Here is a 26,286-nt window from a genome sequence, read left to right as displayed (position 1 = left end):
CTCGCATGCTTTCTCGTATTTTAGAAGCTTAGAAGATCCACAATTCAGTCGCCATTTCGAACCCGCAAAGTTCCAAATTCTAAAGACTTACGTAGAGCACTTTAGCAGTGGTAGTCTGGAGTTGTACGAAACCCACGCGGGAGTACAAAAAGAAAATCGGTTTTCAGAGTCGTCACAATAGGGAGCCCCATAAAATCTTTTTAACCGTCAACGAGAAGAAACTCGGAGAGCCTCGAAGCCCGACACGCCGTTGCGGAAACTCGATCCAGTGAGTGCGGATACGAGAATCTTCGTGCAACGAGCCCGGATATGAAGAAGAACGGGCAGATTCCGTAACAACGACAGAAATTTACGGTAATACGAAATCAGGGAACGAAACGAACCCCTGTTTCGCCCGATTCCGAGCAACATCCTCCTTCTCCGGCAACCGTCGTCCCCCGTTTCCCTCTCCCACAAGTTTAGAGTCGGTCGTTAAGAGAGAAGACGCGGGGATGGAAAAGAGAAAAGGCACGAAATTGCAGGGAATGCATCAGATGCACGGGCAGAATTTCACCTTGCGAGACTATCGAATCCTCAATCTTCCAGCTACACCATCAGTTTCTTCCCTCCCCGCCTTTCGCCTCCACCCTCTGTCGAACAATTCATTGCCTTAAGGTTGCACTTCCGCGTTCCATTATTTTTCCCCGTTCTTCATTTCTCCACGGCCTTGTTCCCCGTCGCCTCGTTCACGCTTTTCCTATCTCCTCGACCGAGCCAAACGAGATTTGTTTCCCGTCTGGTCGATATTGGAACACGAAGGCGCAGGGTGGAGGGGAAGTCGCCTAATATAAGGACGGTTCTTTTAATTCATCGTAGAGCCTAGTCACTCGTTTTAACACTTTACCTACCGGAAACCTATTAATAGGCTTTGAAATAGTTGTGCTGTACCCAAAGAAGTCATAGAAATTTTCTTTTACATTGCAATCTTAAATGAAACTGTTAGATGACGTTATTGGGGATGACTTGTTAGTTCACAACGAAAATTGCTGTTGCTATTGAAGATTCCATTAAAAAGTGTTTAGCCATGTACCACAAATTTTTCAAAATTATGCAATAATCACCGGTCGGTAATGTGTTAATATTAAAAAGACAGCTTTTTTAATAATGGACGTTTCTGGAGGACTTTCTTGGACTTTTCTGAGAAGTTCAAACAAGTGGTCAGAGAACTACATGACGGGAAAAAGACATTTTACAACTTTTTCTGTGTATCGTACTCCGGAATTGATGCATTTACGACAAGAATGAGTAGGCACAATTTGGGGGACAGTGAAAAGATTATAAGACTTTACGAGTATTATTATATTATTTTCACTACACTGAAATTATTAGTGAAAAATGTAAATGTATATCCAGATTCTGTGTCTTACAATTGATGCACGAACTTCTTATTTTGATTCATTACTTTTCGGTACGATTTTTTCAGGAACATATCTACCGTACAGAGTCGCCAGATTAAGTCTTCCCACTCTACCTTCCCCTTCTACGACGCTATTCCCCCACGCTCCCGCCCGGTCACGAGACTCCCTCTCTGTCGTGCATGTGTCACGTGACTAATCCGGTACTGACAGAGAGAGGGTAACTTCTTCCCCTCGATTCCCCTGACGCAGTGTAATAAAAGAGTTTCTCTGCTATAAAAGAGGTCGAAAGAGTCTCTGCCAATGTATCCGAGGCAACCTAGTGCGCCGTAAAAGCATGAAATCCTTTGCTCCAATAATTACCGAAATTTACTAGCATAGTTCGCAGCAGCGGAAAGCGGATTTGATGCGAGCGGTGCCCGGGTCGCGACAGTAAATCGGCGGATTTCCGCGAGCGAGTCGCGGCGTTTAGCAAGCTTTGTGGTTAAGCAAGTAATAAAATGCGTTCAATTATAAACAAGGGCGAGGAGGAGAGAGATGAGACACAGAAAGAGAGAGAGAGAGATGGAGGAAAGGGGAGAGTTGTAAGGTTCAGCGAGGCTGCGGAATCCGACGTTATTAGTCACGGGCGCTGTTACGTCTACGAATGAAAACTAAATTAGATTGCGGCCGGAGAGTTTGATGGGGAAAGCAAATACGGAGTAACGAGGAAACGTTGTTAAGCCGGGAGGGTACCTCTTTAGCTGTCTCTCGCAACAGCTCGCTGACAATACCAGTATAATTACATGCCCCCACCCGATATATGCAGTTTTCGCGGAAAGCAATCCTATTAGCCGTAACGCTCAATGTGATTAAGTTTCAAGTGGTCTGATGAGAAACCATCAACTGGCTTGTTTGTCGCTGCGGATGAACCTAATTCCCTTTGTGCCGAACCCCGTGTCCTTCCACCACCGCCGATTTTTCACGTACGCCTCCGCACGCGAAATTCCGGTGTCCGATGCAAATTAAAACGCAACCTTCCGCCTCGGTCTGTCTGCGGTCTCCCTTGCAACCCGAGTTCTCGCCAATTCGCCAGTCTGTCGAGGAAGGACTCTTGTTTGCGATCGGCCAATCACACTCTCCAGTTACTTCATTCGTATAATGATAATAAATAATATCTTGGCTGAACTTTCAAAAATTTTCAACCTCTTTGAACGGTATTGATGAATATATTTTGTAAACAAATTATTTTTTTAAGCTCTGTTTACACTGAAAGATCCGTCATCCAAAGACGTACAAATTGGATTTTGAAATTTCCGGCTAGGCCTAATAGTTTGAGAGATATTCAATGATTTTTCACCCCAACTTTGAGGGCAACTTTAAATATTTGTTTGGGTTCTATATCATACCAAAATTTCATTAAAATCGGCGCGTTACGATTGGATAATCTCCCTCGTTCCCCTCCTTCCCCTCCTTCCCCCCTTGTTTGGAGATATTCAACTTTGAGGGCTATTTTCACCCCCTTAACACGAATGTCGGCAGCTTTAAAAAAATACGTGTCAAATATTGTTTGCAGTTCTATATTATATGAAAATTTCATTAAAATCGGCGTGTTACGATTGGGTAATCTCCCTCGTCCCCTTCCTTCTCTCCTTTGTTTGGAGATATTCACTTTGAGGGCTATTTTCACCCCTTAACACGAATGTCGGCAGCTTTAAAAAAATACGTGCCAAATATTGTTTTCAGTTCTATAATATATCATATGAAAATTTCATTAAAATCGTGTTACGTGTAATCTCCCACTTTCATAATTACGGGCACAAATATGTTTAACATAACGACACGTAAATTATTCGTATTCCTCGAATTTCCTTACCTTTTCTTGAATAATGTGTCGTCTCGTTTGATCCGTGTGAGAGAATGCAAAGATCCTTGCGCGAGAGGTAGCTCTTTGAATCGCAGTCCCGACGAAGTAGCAAAGTTAAGGGAAAGAGAATCATTTAATCATAACCGCGGCGAAGATGCCCAAGTTTCGCATTACCGTCTTAATCAGAAATTATTCATACAAGATACGCAAATTATCTAGCATTTGGCTCTCGCGGAGGTCCCTGGTAACAAGCTTATTATTAACGTTCCCCGCGTCCGACCACATTTGCCTTACACTTTTGGGCGCCAATGAAAATGCAAATGGTAAGTCCGTCCCTAGGGTAAACGGTTTCAACCCCATCCGCGAATCCTTGGCTTCAGAAATGATATTACAAACCTCGTTTCCGAAAGTAGAGATCAGAAATAGCTAGAAGTTCGCCGGTTCTTTGAAAATCGTACGACATATTTACGCTGGTGGTTGCTCTTCGACGAATTTTCATCGGGGAAATGTAAACACTCTTTTACGTCCGCGTGGTTCGGTCAAATTCGCGAAGTAAAAGGGGAAATAATTTCTGCGGCAGACATGTGAAAATATTTTAATCTTTTCAAAGAGGGACCGTTATCCTGTGACACGAAACGTTTTCACTGGATTTAATGCTATTATTATTTTTTAACGAACGCGAGGACAAAAGCTGGATTTATTACGTTCGGCACTGCATTATTAGACACAATGCTACATAGTTTCAGGATGATTGTCCGATTTAATTCATTTTTTAATTTTCTATCATTATTTCTGTGTAATTTACACGAAAGAGAAAATTGTAGGAAAAATATTGCAAACTCGGATGGGTCATTTATTTTCGAACACTACTGCCAGCATGTCTGACTAGTGCCCACCGTTTCCCCTTGAACCAAGCACTCGTCATAATACGGAGCGGCAATAATCTGCAATAATGCATAAAGCAACTTGGATAAGAGTGACTTAAAACGTTGACGGAAATGTTCCTAGGAAGCTGTCATACTTTTTCAATTTATTGCAAGCTGATTTCCAACATGTTGCATGCACATGAAAATTTTATCGGGTTGTTGCATATGAAATGTCCGATTTTCGAATGAAACTCTTATAAAACGTTTCGATCAAGAAATTATATTATAATCTATAGGTTTATTGATCGGTTCTAGATTAATTATTTCACGATTAATAAAATTATAAAGATGCCTTCATGAGAAATGATTTAATAAATATCTTCAAATATCGCAGACTAAATAAATTAATTCTTGTCACTTTTATAGGCAACCACGTGCCTGTTATTTTTATAGCTCGGTACTATGTTCAATCTTTTAGTTTAGATGTATACTTTTATACTGTTAAATATAAAGTCTATTTGTCTGGAAAAATAACTTATTGACGATAGCATTATGTGATATTTGGTGATAATGTGGTGATTAATTAACTTACTAGATGGTAAAGGAGAACTACAAAATCAAGATAACAATCTTGTAAATGAAAAACGTGAATCACCAAAATATCTTATTTTTACCGTAACACAATCAAGAAACTTCAAATCGAACATTTCATATGCAACAGCCTAATAATTCTTTTCAATCGCAGAAGATTCTACGACCTCAAAATCGTTTTTTTCTGTAATCAACGAAGTATAATTAACAGGGACATGAATTTTGTGAAGCTACCTGCGATTCTGGTCCGCTGTGGGCTGGTTCGCAGTTTAGGGGATGTCGTCGGACATTTACATAAGTGTGCAAAACAGGATGCTCAAGTGTGCACTGTATTGACATTCCTTGTCGGGACGTTCGTTCTCGGAATAATAGATACAAGTATATCGTCCCTATCGGTAATTAATCAGCGTCTGGGGGGTGGGTGGTTGATCCAGTCGGAAGATATGACAAAGACAAGAATTAGCCCTGGCAATTAACTGTCGTCGGTGCTGGCGGTGCAATCAAAGGGGCAGGCTTCGTAGAATTGTAACTGCAATGCACGCCAGCTGCTGCATTAGATACATGCAGCCACGGAGCGGTGGCGCTCGTAGTGGGGTTGCTGCAATGCGCAACGGCCGCGCCGGGACCCGCGCCGTTTTACCGTTGAATTTAGGAATTTCATTAAACGCCGTGTGTGACGAATCAGTCTCCGGAGTACTGCCGAAAGGGGGACTCCGGATGCTAATTATGGTAACTGCCGCGATATGCAAAGCTCAGGGATCAGACGTTTCTTCGACTCGGCTCGCAAAGACTTATTCGATGAGTTCTGCTTTGAAGACGTTCACTGCAGTTACATAGGAAAATATAAGCATTCTCTTCAGAAGATATTAAATGTACTAATTAATTCCTGGCCCCCGGAGATCATTAATCGAGCCACCCCTCTCTCTTCTTCTTGCACACAATATGTATCTAGTAATTGTAGCAAATACAGAAACTTACGAGGGTTGTCCTAGAAATACCCGACCTAATAAAGAAAACACAAAAAATTTGGGAAAAAATAACTTTATTTCTCAACGTAGTCCCCGTTTAGCTCGATACACTTTTCCCAGCGATGTTCAATAGCTTCGATACCCTGTTTATAGTGAGATCCGTCGAGCTCCTCAAAATAGCCATCAACCGCAGACTCCACCTCTTCATTGTTCGCAAATCTTTTACCACCAAGCCATTTTTTCAAGTCTGGAAAGAGAAAATAGTCTGATGGGGCTAAATCTGGCGAGTAGGGTGCGTGAGGAAGTAATTCGAACTTTAACTCATTGATTTTGGCCACCGCGATACCGGATGTGTGAACTGGTGCATTGTCCTGATGGAACAACACTTTCTTTCTCGCTAAATGCTATTGGTGGCTGTCAAACAAATACTAGACAACGTAGCGTCTTCAGACTTCAAACTTAAGCTTCATAAAGATTGTACTTTTGGCTACAGTAAGTTTTCAAATAACAACCGCCAGCTATATGTCAAGGTCGGGTACTTCTGGAACTACCCTCGTAATTGATAGTAACTGGGTGATAGAATTATTGAAAATAAATAGTATTTTTTAATATCTTCCAGCAGAGCTCTTCTTCTTCCAGTGTACCCCTTGATTGGTAATTATATTTTAACCCTTTGCACTCGACTGTCCCCTGTGCGGTACCACTGGAAAATTAGGGTTGTCAAGAATGTTCAACCCTCTGCAGTCGAAGCTATTTTTACTCGAAAGTTAAACTTTTCTTATTTTATGGATACGTGAAATTGATATAGCACCTCATACAATACTTACATGTTTAGTAATTGATTAGATAGCAACATATAACAATTTTTAGTTGTGACTTTGAGTCACTATTCGAGGGCTAAAGGTTAACTCCTTGCCTTAAAATATCGTGTCTGACTCGTGATGAAGATTCTGAACAGATTCTGATCAAAATGTATGTTAATAATTTCCTTTGAACCGAAATAAAATTCTATTTTGGTTTTGTTAATATATAGCTACTGGTAGGGTTGCCAGAAATGTTTTATCCAAATATACATAGAAGAAGTAATGAAAACTGCAATTATGTATATATGAGATAGGCTCAAAATATAGGAGTTCAAGTAAAAAAGGTACACAGCACATTTTAAACTTTTTTATTCAAACAAAGATTTTTGAAAATTCCTGTAGGTACGTAAAGACCAAGTTCAAATATAGAAGATCTGGCAACCCTAGCTACTGGAGAACATATAGTCACACAATTTATATCAATATTCTCCTTTTTTAGTAAACTACGATCGCCAAAAAAGGTTCTAATCACTGAAACCGTAAAATAGATCGTAGGGCAAGGTGTTAATCGATAGTAACTGGGTGTTAGATTTATTAAAAATCCCATTTCTTCACATTTTGTGGCGCAGCTCTCCTTCAGGTGCACCCTTTGATTGTCCACTGTTCGGTACCGCTGAAAATTAGGATTGCTTAATATCGAAACGGTTGAAGATGGATTGTTCAAACTTATGTTACATCTGGATATCTTAAAGAATGGAAGGGAGAGGGGGACGGAGGCGAGAGGCAATCATCGAAAAAACAATCTTTATTTCGACTGATCTTCGTTAAATGAGTGATAACAAAAAGAAATGGTGGACATTTAGAATACAATCGCATATCCAGCTACAATATCGGTGATCGCTATACAATGACAATTTTATACACTTACTATTTACAAAGAACATACACAGTCTCAGCTTTCACACACCTCGAGTTAGCCCTCGCATTATTGCGTAATATGCATCCGATCGTTTACGACGTTTACTGTTATTCGTTATAATTACAGTTACGGTTATTATCGTTATCATTGACACGTGGCACGTGACACACGTACGAAATACCTCATCGACGATGCAGCCGAAGCTCCGCGAGATTACGATTCGCGCGTCGCGCCTCAGTTCGCGACACGCATTTTGATTGTCTGTAGTGTCTGTTTCACGCACGATCTATCGAGATCCATCCTCTCGCAAGCGGTCGCACTGGATGCTGGGACACACTGGGGATAATTGCGAACACAGATTTCATTAACTGTTTTGCAAACAAGAAATTAATTCCTTTACAAACAGTGAACATTTTAGTACAAAAATGTATCGGTGTAATAAATTTTTATTTGTTTATACTGTAGACTTGAACACGAATCATTGCTTTATAATGGAAAAATAAAGCGTATGAACATTAAAAGAGTCATTTCTTCTCTCAGTCATTTTAATCAATTGAAAAGAATAGCATTACGTTCCTAAATTCTTCTAGTGGTTTTATTTTATTAAACATTGTTACGATTGGTCCACCAGTATTTTTCAAAATGTCCCGACAATTTCAATTCTGCATATCGAAGCAGAAAATATGTTAAAAAATTGTTTTGTATTATTCAGCCTGCAAGATAATATTATGCGAATTTGCAGCTTCGTAGTTCGCGTTTTATTCTTCACAACAATTTTTATCAACATAAAAGTAAAAACCGTAATGCCACACTATATTATGGCAATTTCATGCGCGACGCTTTCGTTCCAATTATTTAAAATTGAAATTAAATATGCTGCTTCCAATCCGGATTATTTTAAATTATAATTACAGATTATGGTATACGTTTGTTTCGAGTCATTTTAAATTAAAATTGACCGTATGAATTTCGCTTCTGTGCTAAATAAAACTTCTAGAAATATTCTTTTTCGAAAATCTTTGTAAATGCGAATTTTTGTTAAAAACATTGAATAATTGGTTCTCAATATGCACAGCTTTTAAATGAACCTTGCTTTTAAATATTCATATTCAGTGTCAGTTCTGTGCTCGCAATTTTTCTGTGTGGATGCACCAGCACGAGTTACGGTTCCGAATATTATACACATCGAAAAGAATAATTCGCTTGTGCGAAATGAATTATACAGTCGCATATTACCTTTCTGCGTTTCACCATCGTGGAGAATGATACCTCGAATATAATAATGTAGCTACTCGATCACTGGTAGCGTCGCCAATTCGCGAATAGAAAAACTTAATCATTATTTACAACAAAGTATATAAATTCTTAACATTACGATAGTCAATATAACAAATTCCAATGGCCTCTATAATATCAATTTCGGTGTTCATGAAAGGATTAATGAATCGACAAACTACATGAAACATGCGATACAAAATTATAGTTAATCAATGCGTAATGTTTACTAAATTGTTAGACCTTCTTGCACGACTTCGACACATTTGTTCCGCGATTAATCTTATTCTTCTCGACGTGCGACGCCATCGCTCGAGTACCCCTCTCTAGACTGCGGATTTCACGCAATTTCTACAAAAAAAAAAGGTGAATCTCAAATCTGTAAAAATATTCGGAAAACTTTCGACTTATTCAAACGGAGAGAAATTTGTGTATTTTACATAAAAATCCGCAGCCTATTCTTCCGAACGCCATATTGTTTCCGGGACATAGTCTCCTGTATAATAATATTATTGCGGCACATTTAAAATACCTAATCTAGAAAGTACGTTAGTATTCGAGGTGTGTTCTTTGTCGCGAGAACGGCTCCGTTCGCCTCCGGTGAAATGTGTCTTCTCTCGTGACTGACACGTTTGATTCATTATGAAAAGTCTGCGTGTTTGATAATGGTCTATGGCTGACCCCTTTGCCCTTAGCGTTACAAAGAAACGATTATGAACGATAATCTTGTAGTGATCCGAGACAGCTTACTTAGTTATCACACACATTATCGTATTATTGCTTGCTAATCGTCCTGAATCACAGTGACTCAGCGCGAACGAGAATAGGAATCGAGTGTCGATGAGCTTGCACGGGGTCGAGGCAGCTATCTAATTTTTCTTGTCCTTCTCTCACCATTAATTTTCCATTTGAATAACTCGGAAATGGATCAGAAACGGAAGTAATATATTCGCGAGACATTTCGATAAAAATATTATTTACTCGTAACTGACTCGTTCCACGTAAATCTTCATGCTAATGCCGCCTTTATGAATAAACAATGTTTAATTCTCGTTCCTCGTTTAATACTATCAATTTTTGAACCTTCATTTTCCCTTCAGAAATAGTTTCTCTCATTTTCGTTTCACACTTCACAATATGTACTTGCGAACAAAATTAACAACCTGTAATACAAACAGTTAAATTTGATTGATTTGTTACTTCTGAAGTGAACCGAAAATACAACGATATTCAGTATGCACACTTATACGAAATACGAAAGAAGATTTTCACGATTTTCATTGTGAGGATCAAAACTAAATATAATAAAAGTGCTAACACATTGTGCTGAACGTTTGATATTCATTTTAGACGACTGTATAAAATGTGATACGCAGTCCAGTAATAAATGCGGTCAGATTATCATTAATTTAAAAGATTTCGTGAGATTTTTATACGGACTCCGGTGTTTTAAATTTCATTTCGCAACGAAAAGAGTTAATACGCTGAATCGCGGACACACGTTCGTCGTTCCAGAGGAGAAAAATTTTCCAGATAAAATTGCTCGGCTCGTATTGTCAGGCTGCATTTTCGAGCCGCCTCGCCCCCGGTGCAATCTCTCTTGTCGCCAAGTGCACGGCCCATTTCTCAGCGGCGCGGCAGCCACAAAAAAGGCGACCGGACAGAAAAATGGTTGACCGACACAAGGTTGCACAACGGTGTGCAGAGCGAAATTGATCCACGCCTCCATCAATTTATCCTATCAAGATATTTAATTCACATATTGCTCAATCTACCGGCCCCGGCTTCCGGAGAATTGAAGCAGAGGTTTTTCTATTCTCGGTTCCGAGTCTTGAATTCCGCCCGCACCAGCCTGTTGCTGCGTCCTCCTCCAGATCAGCCTGATGGCTTTAATTAGCCAAGATAATTATCCGTATTGGGGGCCTGTCGCGCTCATCGATCCGATTAATCGCCTCTCGCGCGCGATCCACGCGTACGAATCGCGGCCTGGATTACGTTTAACCATTTTCCGGACGTGTTCCTTCAAGTTCTCCCATCGGTCTCACATTGTTTCACCTAAACTGTGGCTCGTTCAAGTATTTAATCACGTCAACCTATACAACTTTTCAACCCTTACACGCTCGTTAAAATTTGTTCCACCAAAGATACCGCCATGATTTTCATCCATTTCTGTTCCACAGTTTAATTGCTGCTGTGTTTCGCTCGGAATTTCATATTTCAGACGTGCACGTCTAATTGTAACACAATTATGGTGAAACAAACTTTGTTTTATTCAGAAGTTCTTATTTTAGTTAAAGTAATTGTTAAATAAAAATGTTTGTAATTTTTGAAACAGAAAATGGATGAATTTTCAACCGAGGAGCATGCGAGGGTTAACAATGTACATTTCAAGTTTAAATTAAAGTGATTGTTTTAATTGCAGTGACGACAATAGAATGCTACGTTCAAGAAGACTTTAAATATGCAAATGATAAATGTCCGAACTTAAAGTTATACATAGAAAATGTAGTATGCAAATCTGAGGCATATAAAAAATTATTTGTAAGTTCTATAGTAAGGAAGAATAATTAACATAATTTCTTCTTCGTTTATAACGATAAATGTCGTACTTTCTTTCGATTTTACAGCCGTTTTTATATGTTCGATTTTGTACATGATGTAAGAAAACTGCAACTATGACAATTCGAATAATCATTGTGCTGACTCAGACTGCGAAAATGAAACGGTTGCAACATATTTACAAATTAAATAACTAAGTAAGTATTTAGCAATGGTTTCCGTTTAATTTGCGTGTAGAATTTTCATTAATCCATTGCAAACTAATATATTTTCTTGGCAAGGAAGTACTTTCGGTATTTCAAGGTGAAAGCCCGATCTCTTTATTCAAGCAATGAATTTCAACGAATAAGGTATTTTCCCTTTCGTTCGATGATCTTCTGCCAAAAAGGATAAATGAGAAAATATGTTATTGATTAAAGTTCATCGCTTGAATAAAGAAATTCGGTTTCTTATTTCACCTTAAAATACCGAAATTACTTTCTTGCCAAGCCAATAATATAATTTGAATTTGAAAATTATGGATCACGTCCCACATTGAATAAAAAATGTATGATCTAGCTTTCGTTATGAGTAGTGGATGCTTGTTAATGAAAAATCTATACAGAGTCGAGATTTGGCAGTTTTGGGTTATGCTTGTATGCAGCGCTAAGTGAAAGATCTACTTTTGATTACAATCGTAAAACGTACAAACTAACTTCGTTTTGTACAATAAAAGTACTAAATTGTTCCCGACGTGTACACGTCATCGATAGGAACTTTCGGAAACGAGGTTCGTTGAGAAATTATAGCGTCTAAAATGAAAATGGCTGCGCCTAGATTGAGAACGCTTTAGCTGTTATCTTCAATGCCATATTATTAATAGGAAAGAAACAAAGTTCCGTTAATATTATCCACACTCCTCCAGTCAGAAACTTCGCATGGCAAACTCCGTAAACGCTGAACTATGTGCGTGCGTTTAAACATGTTTTACGGCTATAATACTGCATCTATACAGAACAACTCGTAACTTTTGATTGTAGTGCTCAGCGAGTTTTGACGGGCTAAAAATACGCGTTCTAAATTTACATTGACCATTATTCGGATAGTATGCACCTCTCTGCTGTCCTATCAATCATTTTCCCAGGAAACAAACAAATTTTCTTCGTTTTACACATTTTTTTCTTAAAAACGAATTCAGCTTGTCAAATAAATTGAATTTAATCGTTTCCCTTCGAGGATGAAAGAACTATAAATACGACAAAAATACTATTCAAACCTTTTATTTCAATTTTGAACAATTGCATCTGTTATAAACTTATAAAAATTGCAATCTAGTAATACTTGTCTACAACGCTAACTTGGAAGTTAGTAAAGTTAATCGAAAAAGAATTAAAACAGATGTACCGAAGAGGAAATATGAGATTTTGGGATCGTAAAAATTCAGAGCAATTTGGTCTTGTAATATTTACTTTTTATACGGCTTTGTAGTTCCTTCGCGACGACTAAAAGTCGATGCAGCGTGGTCTTGTGTTTCACGGGCATCCGAAAACGGTTTGATGAAGCGTCCCTTGGCAAATTTTTCATTCAACGGTGGATCGGGGATCGCGAGGAAGGGAATGTGCATTCCATGCAGTAACTGGCATAAATGGAAGACCGTAAAAAACTCGGCAACGATTCATTTACGATCCTGGCCAGTGAATTTGATCGTTCGATCCGCGCGTGCACGTGGCTCCGTAACAGCGTCGCGTCTTCATTGAAAGAAAATTTGATTCATTACCCGCTTTGAAAAGCTCATTACGCACGTTCAGCGGCTTATTACATTCCGCGAAAGTGCTAAACAAATTCCAGGGATGTTATGCGTCTATATTAAAAGTTCCTTCTACAATAATTTTCGACGAGAGTGGACGAAGCTGCAAAAAATCTGAGGAATTTCCTTGGAAATTGTTGTTCCGCTTAATTTAGTCGTATTTGCCGGCGACGTCTTCCAATTTTTAGTGATAACAGCGTTATTGACAGCGACAGCGATAAATTGTGTAAGAAATTTTTAGTGGGAAAAATAAAAGCAAATTAATATTCGTTTAATATTTAATTTCGTAGCAATTTCTGAAGAAACATGTGCTTCATTTGTTTCACTAGTGAATAACTATTGTTTCAAGCGACGAAAGATCGTGTATCGAAGTATGTCGATGTGTGAATGAAAAGAAGTATAGTGCCAGCGGTTGTTGTTACTGAATTATAATCAAATTTTATTATCTGGAAATTCATACAAAGAAACGAAGCGAGAACGAGACAGAAAATCATACGGAATGTGTAACGGTTATCATTTTGTTTTGCGAACTGAGACATAAGTATGCAGCATATAACTCAAAAGCGTTTTTTTTTGTTTGTTTAATTCCATACACTCCATGTACAAAAGAAAAAGTGAGGCGAGAAGGGAGTGAAAAAAACAAGGAGTGACGAGATAAACAGTTTGATCGATCAGAGGAGACCAATTTACAATAAAATAATTACAGTACCGTTATGAAAATTTACAATAAAACTATTACAAACAATACAAAACACTTATAAAGTTGATTGAGCTGAAAAATCGCATAAACAACGCCTCCAGTGCGCTTTGCAGTATTTGTGCATTCTTTATTCTCTTTACACATCTGTCGTTCGTGCTAACTTTTTTAAATTGCAATTCTCGGTATTGCGAATTTGATCAACGAAAAACGAACGAAAGTGTATCTCTTTTTTTTTGGTAACGATCTTACCAATTTCCGAGAAACGCGTTTCATCCCAAAACCAAGAAAAAACAATAAATAATACACTTACTTTCAAATCAATGGAACAGAACAGATACAGAACCGAAACTTATATTTACAATTTATTTTGTGACTTGTCACTGACTAGAAAATTTCATTGCAATGGGAGATTTTTAAAATACAAAATTCCCGGAAAATTACTCCAATTTTTGGTACTAGATCAATATAAGGAATTGTGTGCTATAAAATGATTCCCTCTTTATAAACGCATCACGATTATAGAGAGCAGCGCATGCGATTAATTGTAATAATTAAGACTGCGAACCTCCATGCTCTCTTATAATTAGACTGCGGATCTTATGCATTTACGACAAAAATGGGCACGTACAATTTAAAGCAATGAACGAATTATGAAGATTTTCGGACATCTGTGTATTAATTTCAGCTTAAAAAGACGATTAAAAGAAGAAAGAAATTTCTATTTGGCTACTGTGTCTTGCAATCAATGCAAACATTGTTTATTTTGCATAAAGATCCGCAGTCTACTTATAATACTTTTCAAAAAATTATGAAACCGAGTTTAATAAAATTTCGAATGAATTTTACGTTACAAAAAACGTCGCTATAAAAACTATACAGCAAATCCAAAACGTGTTCGAACACTAAATTTCCGATTCTCAGTTAAAAAAATAAATGGTACAAGAATTGAATTGTGGAGAGGAAACTTTAAAATCTTCCAATCCATGATAGATTGTTCATTCATGAACAAGTTACCCTCGCTCTGCCAGTACCGATGGGTCACGTGACGCGCGTGTCGTGGAAGGGGAAGTATGCAGAATTTTTCTAGGGAAAAATGAAAGATGGATTTAGAGAATAAAGGTTTCAGTTTTTTTTTTAAACAACATTAATACCTGTTTCAACGTCCCCGATTTTCAGAAAATGGGAAACTTAGTGTTCGAATACAGTATTCCCGCGATTGATGTGACTTTCGGGTATATGCGGACTTTATAAATTGAAATAACTTAAAATTTGCAATAATAACCCACAATGTCTATAAACTACTCTCATAGAAGAATTAAACCATAGGCCATTCTATTAAGATAAATTGGAATTATTTTTCCCTTGCTTGTCCTGTAAAATTTCAATTTTTGCCGTTGTGTCATTATACTTCCGGAGCAGCGATATGTACAAAACCATTGCATAGACATTCGCAGTCCTTCAACGATTACTATCACACCTTGGCAAATGAGCGAATGATGGCGTATGAAAAATCGAAGAAAACGCGAATATAGAGAGGGAACAGAAAAGTCTGATAAAAGCCGCAGCGGGAAATGAGTGGAAACATAAATTTCGCGTCTCTCCTTAGTTTTAGGATGCCGTTGGGCGAAGATTCGGGAAATTTCGTATTCGCCTCGCGCACGTTTCCGGCCGGTGTTATCAAAGGAAAATGGAAATCGGTTCGATCGTACATTCGGGAAAATATTCGTGCTTCGACAACAATAAGCGTAACGGTAATGAAAGGGGAGAAACACCGCGCTACAGAATCACGCGCCGAAATCATCGAAACGTGCAACTTGTACAATGTGTGTTCGTTCTCTCCGCGCATTGTCATTTCTCGCTTATCATTTTTATACACTACGCTCGGTACAGATTTTTGATTGTTAATACGCCGACTAAACATTTCTTCGTCAATCCAATTTTATTTACGTTCTCTCTTATCTTCTTCTTATTCTTCATCATTTCCTTTCCCTTTACGAACTAATAGGTCGATCACGGAAGAAACGCTGTGTATTAACTTTCAATTATTGCAACTGAACGCCCCCGTGGAGCGTAATTATAGTATTATATACAAACTATGTACAACATTATCGTGAATATTCTTCTTTCCTCTTTTTTTGTTTGTTTGTTTGTTACTTTAATACATTCTATCACAGAGAAACGGTGAATTCGCATATATATTATATAGATATACGTATGTATATATATATATGTATATATATATATATAAAAAAAAGGAAAAACGTAAAAGGAAAACAAAACCACGGTGTGTCATAAATAAAATTCTCAGACTTGGTAAAAACGAACTCAACGGACGACGATTACACGGTTAAAGTTATAAAATAATATGAACAGTAGACTCTCTTCGCCTGGCGAATTACAGTTAATTAACAACTAAAAGTATACAATTAATAAATAAATTGCGGCGAAGCGGGCTGTTTACATCTCGATCGTATCGGTTACCTTCTGCTTCGACGACAATGATTCTCCGAGAAATATTTATCAATGTTTATTTGCCGGTGAACAATTTCGTGTTCGTGGGGAAGAATAACTTTGAGAATTAATTACATTGCTTCGGGAACCTCGTGTTTACCTTCAAACACGCACTCGTTAATCGTTGATCTTTTGATCTGGTAATTAACAATGTTGTGCTTCAGTGTCCTTTGATTAATGGTACAGAAATTCGGATACTAAAGTTGCACGTTCAAATAAATATTCTCTGGATTTAAATTCAACCAATCCTATCAAGATTCAACGATAATAAAACTAGTTAAAAGAGTTTCAATCGAAAATATTTACAATTCTTTTCGCGACTTGAATTTTCAATTATCAACAATGCAACAGCGATGGAAGTTTATTCGTAGCACAATATGTATGTGGAGCATGTGCGTTCTCAATTGTTCAAACAAGACGTCCAACTTCGAAAAAAGTCACAGTTTAATAATTACAAACGATTTAAATTAAAATTACTCCATCGAGAGCACGAGAAATTTTTCCTCCGCAACAAATCGTCGCGATAAAATTTGTAAGAAAAAGAAAACATCGTATCATTAGAGTGGGACGGAATAATAACAATAATACAACAGAAGTTCCGTTCACGTTTTTGCAGATCACAATTTTTCCCGCAGCTGGGGAATTAAAAAGAAAAGAAAAAAGAAAAACAATATACAATTTTCCGCGTGTCGCGTCGTTGCGATCCCATCATTCCGAACGATAACCGTAAATCTAAACTGACAGATAACTGCCCGGACAACCGTTAAACAACTGCACTGCCGGCGATAAATAATATTAATTAAACAACAACGGTAACAATAACGATCTGCCTCGCGCAATCTCTTTGGTATGGTACATCTGCTCCGACGCGGGGATTCGATAATAACGCAACAGCGTCGGAAATAAAACGGATAAATTGTCATGTAACGCCTCGCGTAGAGTATTTTCCATCGATAATAAATAACATCAATGAAACAGCAGTAACAACGATTCTCCTGCCACGTTCGATAGGGGAGACAGCGGGTACAAATCACAGATTCACGCCGGAAGAGACCAGAGACAGTGGGAACCGGCGCAAGCTCGAACCGCGTGCTTGTATCCGCGGAATTGGACAAGTTCAAGCTGACTCTGCAATAGAAGGAGATTACTATAGCTCCGAGAATCATTTCACCGCTAAATTTTCGAAATTGCAAAACTTTCTGCCGAATTTAAACTGCTATTTTCTCGCGAGAAACAATCGTGATACAATAAATCACTTTTATTTTACTTTCATTTTTCTATTATCTTCTTGCATCTGATTAGGATCACTCTTATCAAGTTCGTATAATTTTATTATATTCGTAGACTATCTCTATTTCTTGGCTTGTTCACCTGAGAATTCTTTTACTTTCTTCAGAAACGTACGAATAACAATAGACTACCCGAGAATACATGAAATATTGAATTGACTAAATCTTTGAACGAAACAAAGTATAAAATATCGATGAAGGAATAGAAATAGTCGGGTTATTTTATTCCATTATTTTTCCACAATTCCAACAATTCTGTTTACGGAGCAGTTAGACTGCACAGATAACAAAATAACGAACAATTCTCCCAGTAACAACAAAATGAAAAATCGTCCGGGCCACCGACAGTATAACGAACAATTATATATATATATATATATATCCGAGTAACAACAAAATGAAAAATGATCCGAACAGCAGACAATATAGAGAACAATAATTCTTCGAACAACTCTGAAAAATGAACCGACAATGTCGCTCGCAAATTCGCGAGGTAACTCGAAAATGAAAAATGGTTCGAGCAAATCATGAAATCTCGAATTACCGAGTTTATCAGAGCCGTCGATCCGCCAGGAAAGCTATCCTTCAACCGTTCCTCGCGAAGCAAGAAAATTCCCAGGTGACTGTGCGACTTGACATCTTCGCCCGAAGTGGTCTTTCGTTGGCTGTTGAATCTGAGATTCGCACACGGTGGCTGATCTCTTCTCCAAACGGTTCGCAGTTTAAGGGGTTCACCGTGAAGCTAATAACAGATACCAGATCCGGAATCCGACTGCCTTCGGCTGTTTATTTATTGCCTGCGATGACTCGGAGCCCGCCACTCCAGCTGCCAATCAAACGCGGCCGTTTATACGATCGTGTCGCGATATCTGCGTTCCGGTTTGTTTGCGTTACGGGAGCAGGAAGCAGAAAGAGACCGGCTCGAGTGGGACTCCAGATAGAGAGCGAGAACGAGAGAGAGAGAAAGAGAGAGAGAGAGAGAGCTAATGAACCCGGCCACCCAATCGGACATCATCATCATCTCGGGATCGGCTAGGTGCCTAACCTTGACAAAGCCGAAGGCTCGACAAGACACCTGTTGTCCCAGCGGCCATCTTCTTGGTCGCGAAGAACGAGACGGCTCCCGACGGTCCTCGATCCTCGCCTCGCCCATCGATCGATCCCGCAACGATCTTTCTCGCCACCGAAAGCATCGCTTAACAATATTATCTTTGGCAATACGTAGTGGTGCGGCCCGTCTGTGTGGTTATCTGTCCGGTGTGCTTCTCTGCGAGCGTTTGGCAATGTTCCTGTCTCACCTGGCCCCGTGTACTTCCGGTTCGAACCGCCTTTTGTCATCCGACATTCGGTATTTTTAAACTGGACAACCGACGACCATTATTACCGCCACTTTTGTCCGGCTCCATTCCGTTTTTCATTATTTCCTTGGGGACGAGCCAGCGTCTTTTGCTCTGAAGATGATGGATGCAAACGAGTCATGAAATTTCATTTTGAGAACGTTCGACGCAGTATTCTGATTTCTTTTTGTTCAGTATTCTGATTTCTTTAGTTTATATTGTATTGTACTATTAGTTCACGTGATTGTAAAGGAACAAGTCTGAAATCCGCCATTTTGATCAGCTCGGTAGGAATTTTAGGATAATACGCACTCGAATGTAGAAGTATGGCGAGGCTCGGCAATTCTAAGATTAAATTGAAGTTGCCGCTGATTGATTTGAAAGAGGCTACGAATTAATTAACGTAATAAAACCTCTGCACAGGTTTAATCTTAGCTAACGTTATTTCACACAATAATTTTTCTCTCTCGCGAATGAAAAAAACATCGAGGCTGCCGAGGATTAAGCTCGATCCCCACTTGCAATGGACAAATCATCGATTCAACGGCGAACATTGCCGCCTCTAAAAACATGTGTTTTTGATATTTCATCGTTGAATACGACCAATCGTGAATGGGTCTTTATACTGTACACTGTCGAACATTGTTGGAACTCGAGTGGGCACGGTTCTTGAAACCGGAAGCACACGGTGACCGGTTTCGAAAATGTCGAGGATGCGAGTACTTGTTTCGAGATTCGTGTTTTTGCAGTTCCTTCCCTATTGTTCTGTCGTATTTTTGGCAACGGAGAATCTCTTGTGGTCGCGAATCCGCGCGTTCGAACTTCACTCGACACTTTATTATTAATTCGTGTGTGGTTGTTGGGCGCGCGCGCGTGTGTATGTGTGAGTGTGGATGACGGTACGGATGTATTGGTGGGCGTATGAACGTGTTACGCGTATCTTATTGCGAATGCAGTTTCTTAACGTATAAAGTTGCTCTCCCGTCTCATCTCAGAGACTGCTACCATACTCGCTCGATCTTCGTCGGTCGGCGTGCTTCACGTACGTCTCCGAGTATATAGTCTTAGTGCGGTCGTCGTACCTGGAAACAGAAAACAAAAGTCGGCAACAATACAATTTGTTCGTCATTGTAGCTTGTCGATCTTTCTTATACTTAGAGCACACGATTTTTATTTAAACTTTTAACCTGTTATCTAGTCGAAACATCGGTTCTGAACAGACGCAAAAAGGCATTGGCTCCTTGAGGACCCATTATTTTTTTATTTATTCATTTTCAATCTGCTAACTAGACGAGCTTTCAATTCCAAATAGTCCCAAAGGAGAATCAGACCTTTTTGAGGACGAACGTCGAACTCGGAATTGTACTGATCGTCCATCCAGGAGATGGCAGTGATTTCTTCAGTGGGGCTCCCCACTTTTACGTTTAGATTCTGGTGGGTAGCACGGAGCAGGGATATCACGTGGTCTCTGCAAGCTTCTTACTGCCATCTCCCGATGGATGATCAGTACATCTGTCCTATGAACTTTAAACACGTTAATTACAGAAAATTGTCTGCATTAACAGGTTAAAATTTAAATCAGCAGAGACTAGAAAGAAACTGGAAGTTTCGAGAGTTGTGCAGTGTAAAATGGAATTCTAGTGAAAGTCCTAACCAGTGTTACCAGACAGGGGTAATCGAAAAGGAATCAGGGGGAATACAAGTACCCCCTCTCTGATGACCAGAGTAATATGTGACACGTTGCGCGACGAGAATAGAGTGAGGCAGAGTGAGGCGAATGGAAGACACGTTGCGCGTGCGCGATAGGGACTGAACGGTGGAATAGGATAGTGGAAGGGGATAAGGTGGAGAGCCTGGAGGGGGAAATGAAGTTGAAACCAACTTCATTCTGGCCACACTGTTTCTAACTAATGAATGCACCTACTAACTGTAAATTCGAAACGTTTTCGCACATACATTTCAAAGATGAAAGGCCTGGTCTTGGAGAATCGGGAGACAAACACTGCCCGTCTAACGACATTCTCGCCGACGCGACGCAGCTAATAAATAAATGAATAAAATATCGCGTTCAATCTTAAACGTAGCATCTGGAACACAGTTTGAGAAGCGTGTCGAGAGAAGAGGGGTTTATTCGCCATCGAGTCTCAAAGAAGACGGGCCGGAGTTTCTCTAATATAATCGAAGTTCCAAAGCGCAGACTCTCGTTCGCGTTACAAAAGGCAATGATCAAGGCGTAGCCAGAGGAAAAATAAGTTCGCGAGAGAGGAAACAAACAGCGATGGCTACGGTACACACAGATACTAGAGAGAAGGCGTTTCTCCGCGTGACAGTGAATCATGGGTTCATCTAAAAACCATTAGAATTTCATAGTGGAAGGGAAGTTTCGCGGACGGGGCTTTCAGAGGGTAAAAAAAGCTCGCGTCGGTTTCGGTCTTATAATATGTATAGTTTTTCTTCTCTCGGGGAAGAAGCGCAGTTCCTAGCGGACTACCGAGGAAAGAGGCGCACGCGTTTCCTGAGTTATGCGAGCATTTGCGTGAAAAAAGTTGAGCATCCGGTTCTCGACTCGCCCTACTTTCCACTCGCGGAATTAAAAGTAATGTCCTCCCCCGGTTCTAATCACCCGGTTTTACGACGATCCCTCGCGCACCGCCGGAAGTGCCAGCGGCCCGCGCTCAACTTTTTCAACCGTGATTCCCAAGCTGCACACGATCCCGATCGTTAAACAAATATTCCGTTTACGTCCCGACTGCATCGCGCACCAAAGAAAAGCATTCGAGTTCCTCGTTTTTCATTTTCGAGAAATCTTTTTGGAGCATTTCGTTCAAGCGTGACTGTGCAAATTTATCGGCGTTGGAAGAACGCAGCTAAACGCGTTTCTCTCGAGACCACTTTTTCGAAACGGTTGCCACGGTATCTCAAGTCCTAGTTGACCAATCGACCTGAAATTTTTCGAGATTTTTCAGCGCTCGTCCTGTTATCGCGAGAACCAGCGTTTTCTAAATCCGTAAATTTTCTCCCATTTTTCTAGCCTGCTAAATGCCGAGGAATGTACAAAAAATCGGCACTTTGTAAACAATGAGCTCTCTAAACTACATTTTTTCCCGATCAAAAAATATTCAACTCGCGCAATTTGGATGATTTTCACACGCGTGTACCTCGAATACCGATGAATATATGTGCAAAGCCCCCTGCAAAAGGTTCAATAGTTTTAGTTTGAAAAAAATTCGGTAAAATCTAGATTGCTTTATTTTTATGTCAATCGAGTGCAACAGTGTCCTGCAGTTTCTACGAAAAATTCGAGGGCAATAGGGAGCGCTACGTCACGGTTCAACTGTTTCATGCGTTCTGATTACATTCTGCAACTTTTGTCCACCTGAAATTTACCGTTCGCGTCACCAGTGCGTATTCCCGGTCGAGCTTTGTGCATTTCGCGGTGCATGTAACGTGTAATTCTGCAGCGAGGAGCAAAGTCGCACGCGAGTCACGTGCGTTATCAAACGGAAGGCGACCCGCACATCGAGACACATTAATTAAATCATGTGTGGAAACGGCAGTCATTTTCCGAAACAACTTTCCGCGTTGCACGCGCGAACTTGAACTTTTATGTCGCTCGTTGAATATTCTACTAGAACTCGGAAAATAGGGAAGAAGTACAGTATTTTCACCAGACCTCGAGGATTTAATGCATTTATATTATTGCAAAAATATCAAGCGATCTTAAAAATATAATTTTATATTATTTATAACTTGTTAAAATTATTTGAAGAACAAGCAAAAGTCTACGTGGCTTTCTAGCAATCGATGCACCAAATTTTTATGAATTTATGACAATAATGATGTTGTTGCTGTAAGAATAAGGGATGATGTCGATGTTTATGGATCAATTTAGTTTGGTAGAAGTGTCTAGTGCAGGTTCTGCTATAACATGTGCTATAAAGGATAATATACATGTTGTCGTATGTGTTTTATATGACTATACATATATTGGAAAACGTTGCATTCAATAATAGAATTCTACAAGATATATAATATTATAATGCCACAAAGCACACACCACGGTGGCCAAATGTGAATACAATATTCCTTTGTAGGATATCCTACTACTACTACTGTCCTACATATTTACCATAATGAACAAAAGAACAAGCTGAACCATTCGCCAACAAATAGTACCGTTGCACTATATACTCAACCCTCAAAAATTATTTTTGTGTGTGGCATATACAGTAACGAGCATAACTGATTTAACACACTTTAAATCAGAATGACTTTTTTACGAATCGACCAAACCACTTCAATTTCTTTGTAAGTCTAGAAGAATTAGTTTAGTAAATAACGTCTAAAAAATATTTTGACAAAATGCATTTGGTCGGAATTGCGAAAAAAAATAGTAAAAATTGATTTTTACTACTTTTTTAGCTGGGCCAATAACGAAAATTTAAAACATGTGTTTGGTCAACTCGTATAAATTACATACGCTCTGAAAATTTCATTGACATTGGTTAATTGGTTTACGAATTATAAACGATCAAAAATGGTAAAACTTGCCACTTTATGGTACACTACAAATTATGTACCACTTTTGATCGTGTATATCTCGTAAACCAATTAACCAATGTCAATGAAATTTTCATTTATACGAGTTTTTAGATGTCATTTACTAAACTAATTCTTCTAGCCTTACAGAGAAATTGAAGTCGTTTGATCCATTCGTGAAAAAGTTATTCCCTTTTACTCCCTTTACTCCTTTTACTGTACATAACAAATTTGTAAATGTTATTTTAAATGTTATTTTCCCCAAAGCAAATAAATGTGTCTTTATATGAACAAGTTTTCTTACATTCAATCATTCAATATTTCTGTTTTTTCATAATTACTGTAACATATTTAATTTACAGACGCGATTCAAATAAATCTTAAAAAAGATCCAAACTAGGATCGAAACGTTGATTTCGTTTGACAATTAGCAAAGTTGCTTTATAATTCGTAATAAACGATCGAACCGTTGCGCCGAAAACATTAAAAAATTTATTATCAGCAAATACGATCGATAGAAGAAACATATTTACTGTACATAACGTATGAAATGTACATCTATAACATTTCTAAGCAGTAACGACGGGTCCAGAGTCGCCAGATTAGATTTGTCCTCCCACTCTTGCCCTTCTACGACGCTATTCTCCCACTCTTCCGCCCAGTCACGTGACGCGTCCTGTTTCTGTCGCGTCGCAATGTCACGTGACTAATCCGGCACTGGTACAGAGAGGGTAACTTTTGCAATTCTTGTCTGGCGCCTCTGGACACACGTGTCCCTTCGGTACACGTCGAGAATCGTAGATTGTACTTGGAACGACAGTGTTGAAAATGAGGGGCATACGTGGTGGAGAATGGGGTCGAGAAAAGCGATAGAACGTAGTGCGTACCTCAATGTGTCAGACCAGATCGTACCTTAGGGACGGCCGACGGAAATCGAGCGCCTCGAGGTCGGACGGCTCTCGTCTGCAGAGCGAACAGAAAGCACACTGCAGCGTATTCTTGAAGGCTTCTCGGAAGTCGCGGTTGAAGTACGCGTAGATCAGCGGGTTCAGCGCCGAGTTCGTGTATCCGATCCAGAAGAGAAGCGCGATCACGATGTCGGGACAGGGACAGGATTCGCCGCAGAGGGTCGTGATCACGTACCTGAAGAGAAACCTCATTGAAAACCACCGCTTCAACAAACAATCCTCACGATTCGTTCTCTTGACTCGTCTAAAAGAAAACTGAGACAAACTTCATTGAATAAACTACCGTTACGCGTATCGAACAATCCTCGCGATACTGTTCGGTCATTAAAAAAAAAACAGGAAGCAAAATCGCGAAGCTGCGGTGTACTGCAGTCTACTTGATTTAGGAACCGTTTGCACGAAAGTCTGAAATAAAATGGTAGCCCCGCTAAATCTCTGTACGTACAAAATCCAAAGCAGAATAGACCGAATTAGTCCGAAAAATCCCAAGTTAACCGCTAATCCTCGCAAGTCGCGTATCCCGGCCGGCGGTATTTACTTAATTGCGTTTTAAACTAACGAGAACAATTGGCAAGATGCACGCAGTTCTTCTCAATTTTCACGTGACGCTAAACAAACGCGGGGAAATCAGCAATTCAGCGAACCGTCACATGAGAAACAGTTTAACCGAGAGGAAACTCGACTCGTTTCACGCGCACCCCGCTAACCGGACCGGAAAAGAGACGCAACAAAAATGTGTCAATTGACAGAGAGGAGACCGAACAAGCCCGAACAAGTCCGAACAAGTGAAACGCACCACAGGAAGAACGGCAACCAGCAAATAATGAAGGTTCCCATGATGATGCCTAACGTTCTGGCGGCTTTGTGCTCCCTCTTCATCTTCATGATGTTCTTATCCTTCGTAGGCGTGTGTAGATGATCAGTACTGATCTCGTTGAGAGTGAGCGTCTTGGACGATCCGGCGCTGTTCAGCTCTCCGTTAAGATTGTTCAGGTCCTTGCTGGGCCTGTGGCTGAGCAGCATCACGTTGCCCATTCTACTGTGCATCTGCTTCTCCTGTTTGTTAGCCTCCTTGAATATCGCGAAGTACGTGAGCGTCATGATCGTGCACGGTATCCAGAAGGAGATGCTCGACGAGAATATCACGTAGATCTTGTTCACCTTGAACTCGCAGAGGTCTGGGTGCTTGCGCCTGTGCATGCTGTTTTCCACGGTAGTGTACCAACCCATGAAGATCGGCACGAACGAGATGAACGCGGGCATGATCCAACAGGCGAGCAACATGTACGCGGCTAGCTTCTTGGTCATGATGATTGGGTACTTGAGGGGCTTGACTATAGCCCAGTACCGGTCCACCGAGATGCACATCAGGTGGAGGATCGAGCTGGTGCTGAAGTAGACGTCCAGAGAGTTCCAGACGTCGCACATGAAGTAGCCGAACAGCCATTTGCCGGTCATCTGTACGCTGGCGTTGAACGTCATCGCGAACATGGCTACCAGCATGTCGGCCAGGGCCAGCGAGACCACGAAGTAGTTGGTGATGATGCGCAGCTTCCTGTGCCGCATCACGGACACCATCACCAGCAGGTTGCCGAACAACGCCGTCAGGATGATGGATCCCAGAAGGCAACCCTTGGCGATCGTCGTCGGCAACGTCCACTTCTGATCGTTCGTGTAGCTGCTGTTCCCGAACTGGCTCTCTTCCGTGGAGATGGCGGTCAGCAGTGTTGTCACGTCCACCGGGGACACCTCCGTTGGCTCGGAGGTGCTCGCGATCGTCGTCATGCTCAGCCGACCAGTTAGAACCTCGTTTCCCTTGGCCTTGATCCTCTTCTTCGGCCGGAAGAGACTCGACGGGTGGCCTTAGGTCACGGACGTGCCGACGAGCCGACGTACCAGGTTGGCCTTCATCTTCGCCGGGTAAGGGCGTTGCCA

The 26,286-nt window shown here is 40.1% G+C and overlaps 1 protein-coding gene across 2 annotated transcripts; it reads right to left on the bottom strand.

The window, feature by feature from the left end:
* LOC143215910 (octopamine receptor beta-2R) lies at positions 1–26,286 on the bottom strand. Of its 2 annotated transcripts, none has more exons than XM_076438518.1 (3): positions 25,148–26,286; positions 24,271–24,526; positions 1–19,926 (listed from the first exon to the last, which is right to left on the bottom strand). In XM_076438518.1, exons 1-2 carry the CDS (start codon positions 26,134–26,136, stop codon positions 24,280–24,282), a joined length of 1,236 nt encoding a protein of 411 aa, XP_076294633.1. In that variant the 5' UTR covers positions 26,137–26,286; the 3' UTR covers positions 1–19,926; positions 24,271–24,279. The 2 variants fall into 2 exon arrangements, with proteins under 2 accessions (XP_076294633.1, XP_076294631.1); XM_076438516.1 differs by having other exon boundaries at positions 3–19,926; positions 24,296–24,526.

The sequence above is a fragment of the Lasioglossum baleicum genome, chromosome 14 (genome assembly GCF_051020765.1).
Source record: "Lasioglossum baleicum chromosome 14, iyLasBale1, whole genome shotgun sequence".
NCBI lineage: Eukaryota > Metazoa > Arthropoda > Insecta > Hymenoptera > Halictidae > Lasioglossum > Lasioglossum baleicum.
Note: the sequence above shows the minus strand (reverse complement) of the source record. Positions and strands in the feature narration are given on the sequence as shown.

Bases quoted from the DNA above. Each gene is read 5' to 3' on its own strand.
- LOC143215910 (XM_076438516.1), bottom strand. From the start codon at position 26,136: ATGACGACGATCGCGAGCACCTCCGAGCCAACGGAGGTGTCCCCGGTG. The intron at 24,527-25,147 runs GTGCGTTTCACT...GTTTCTCTTCAG, and splicing joins TGGTTGCCGTTCTTCCTGTG to GTACGTGATCACGACCCTCT. The intron at 19,927-24,295 runs GTACGATCTGGT...TTCTGTTTCCAG, and splicing joins TTCCGTCGGCCGTCCCTAAG to GTACGACGACCGCACTAAGA.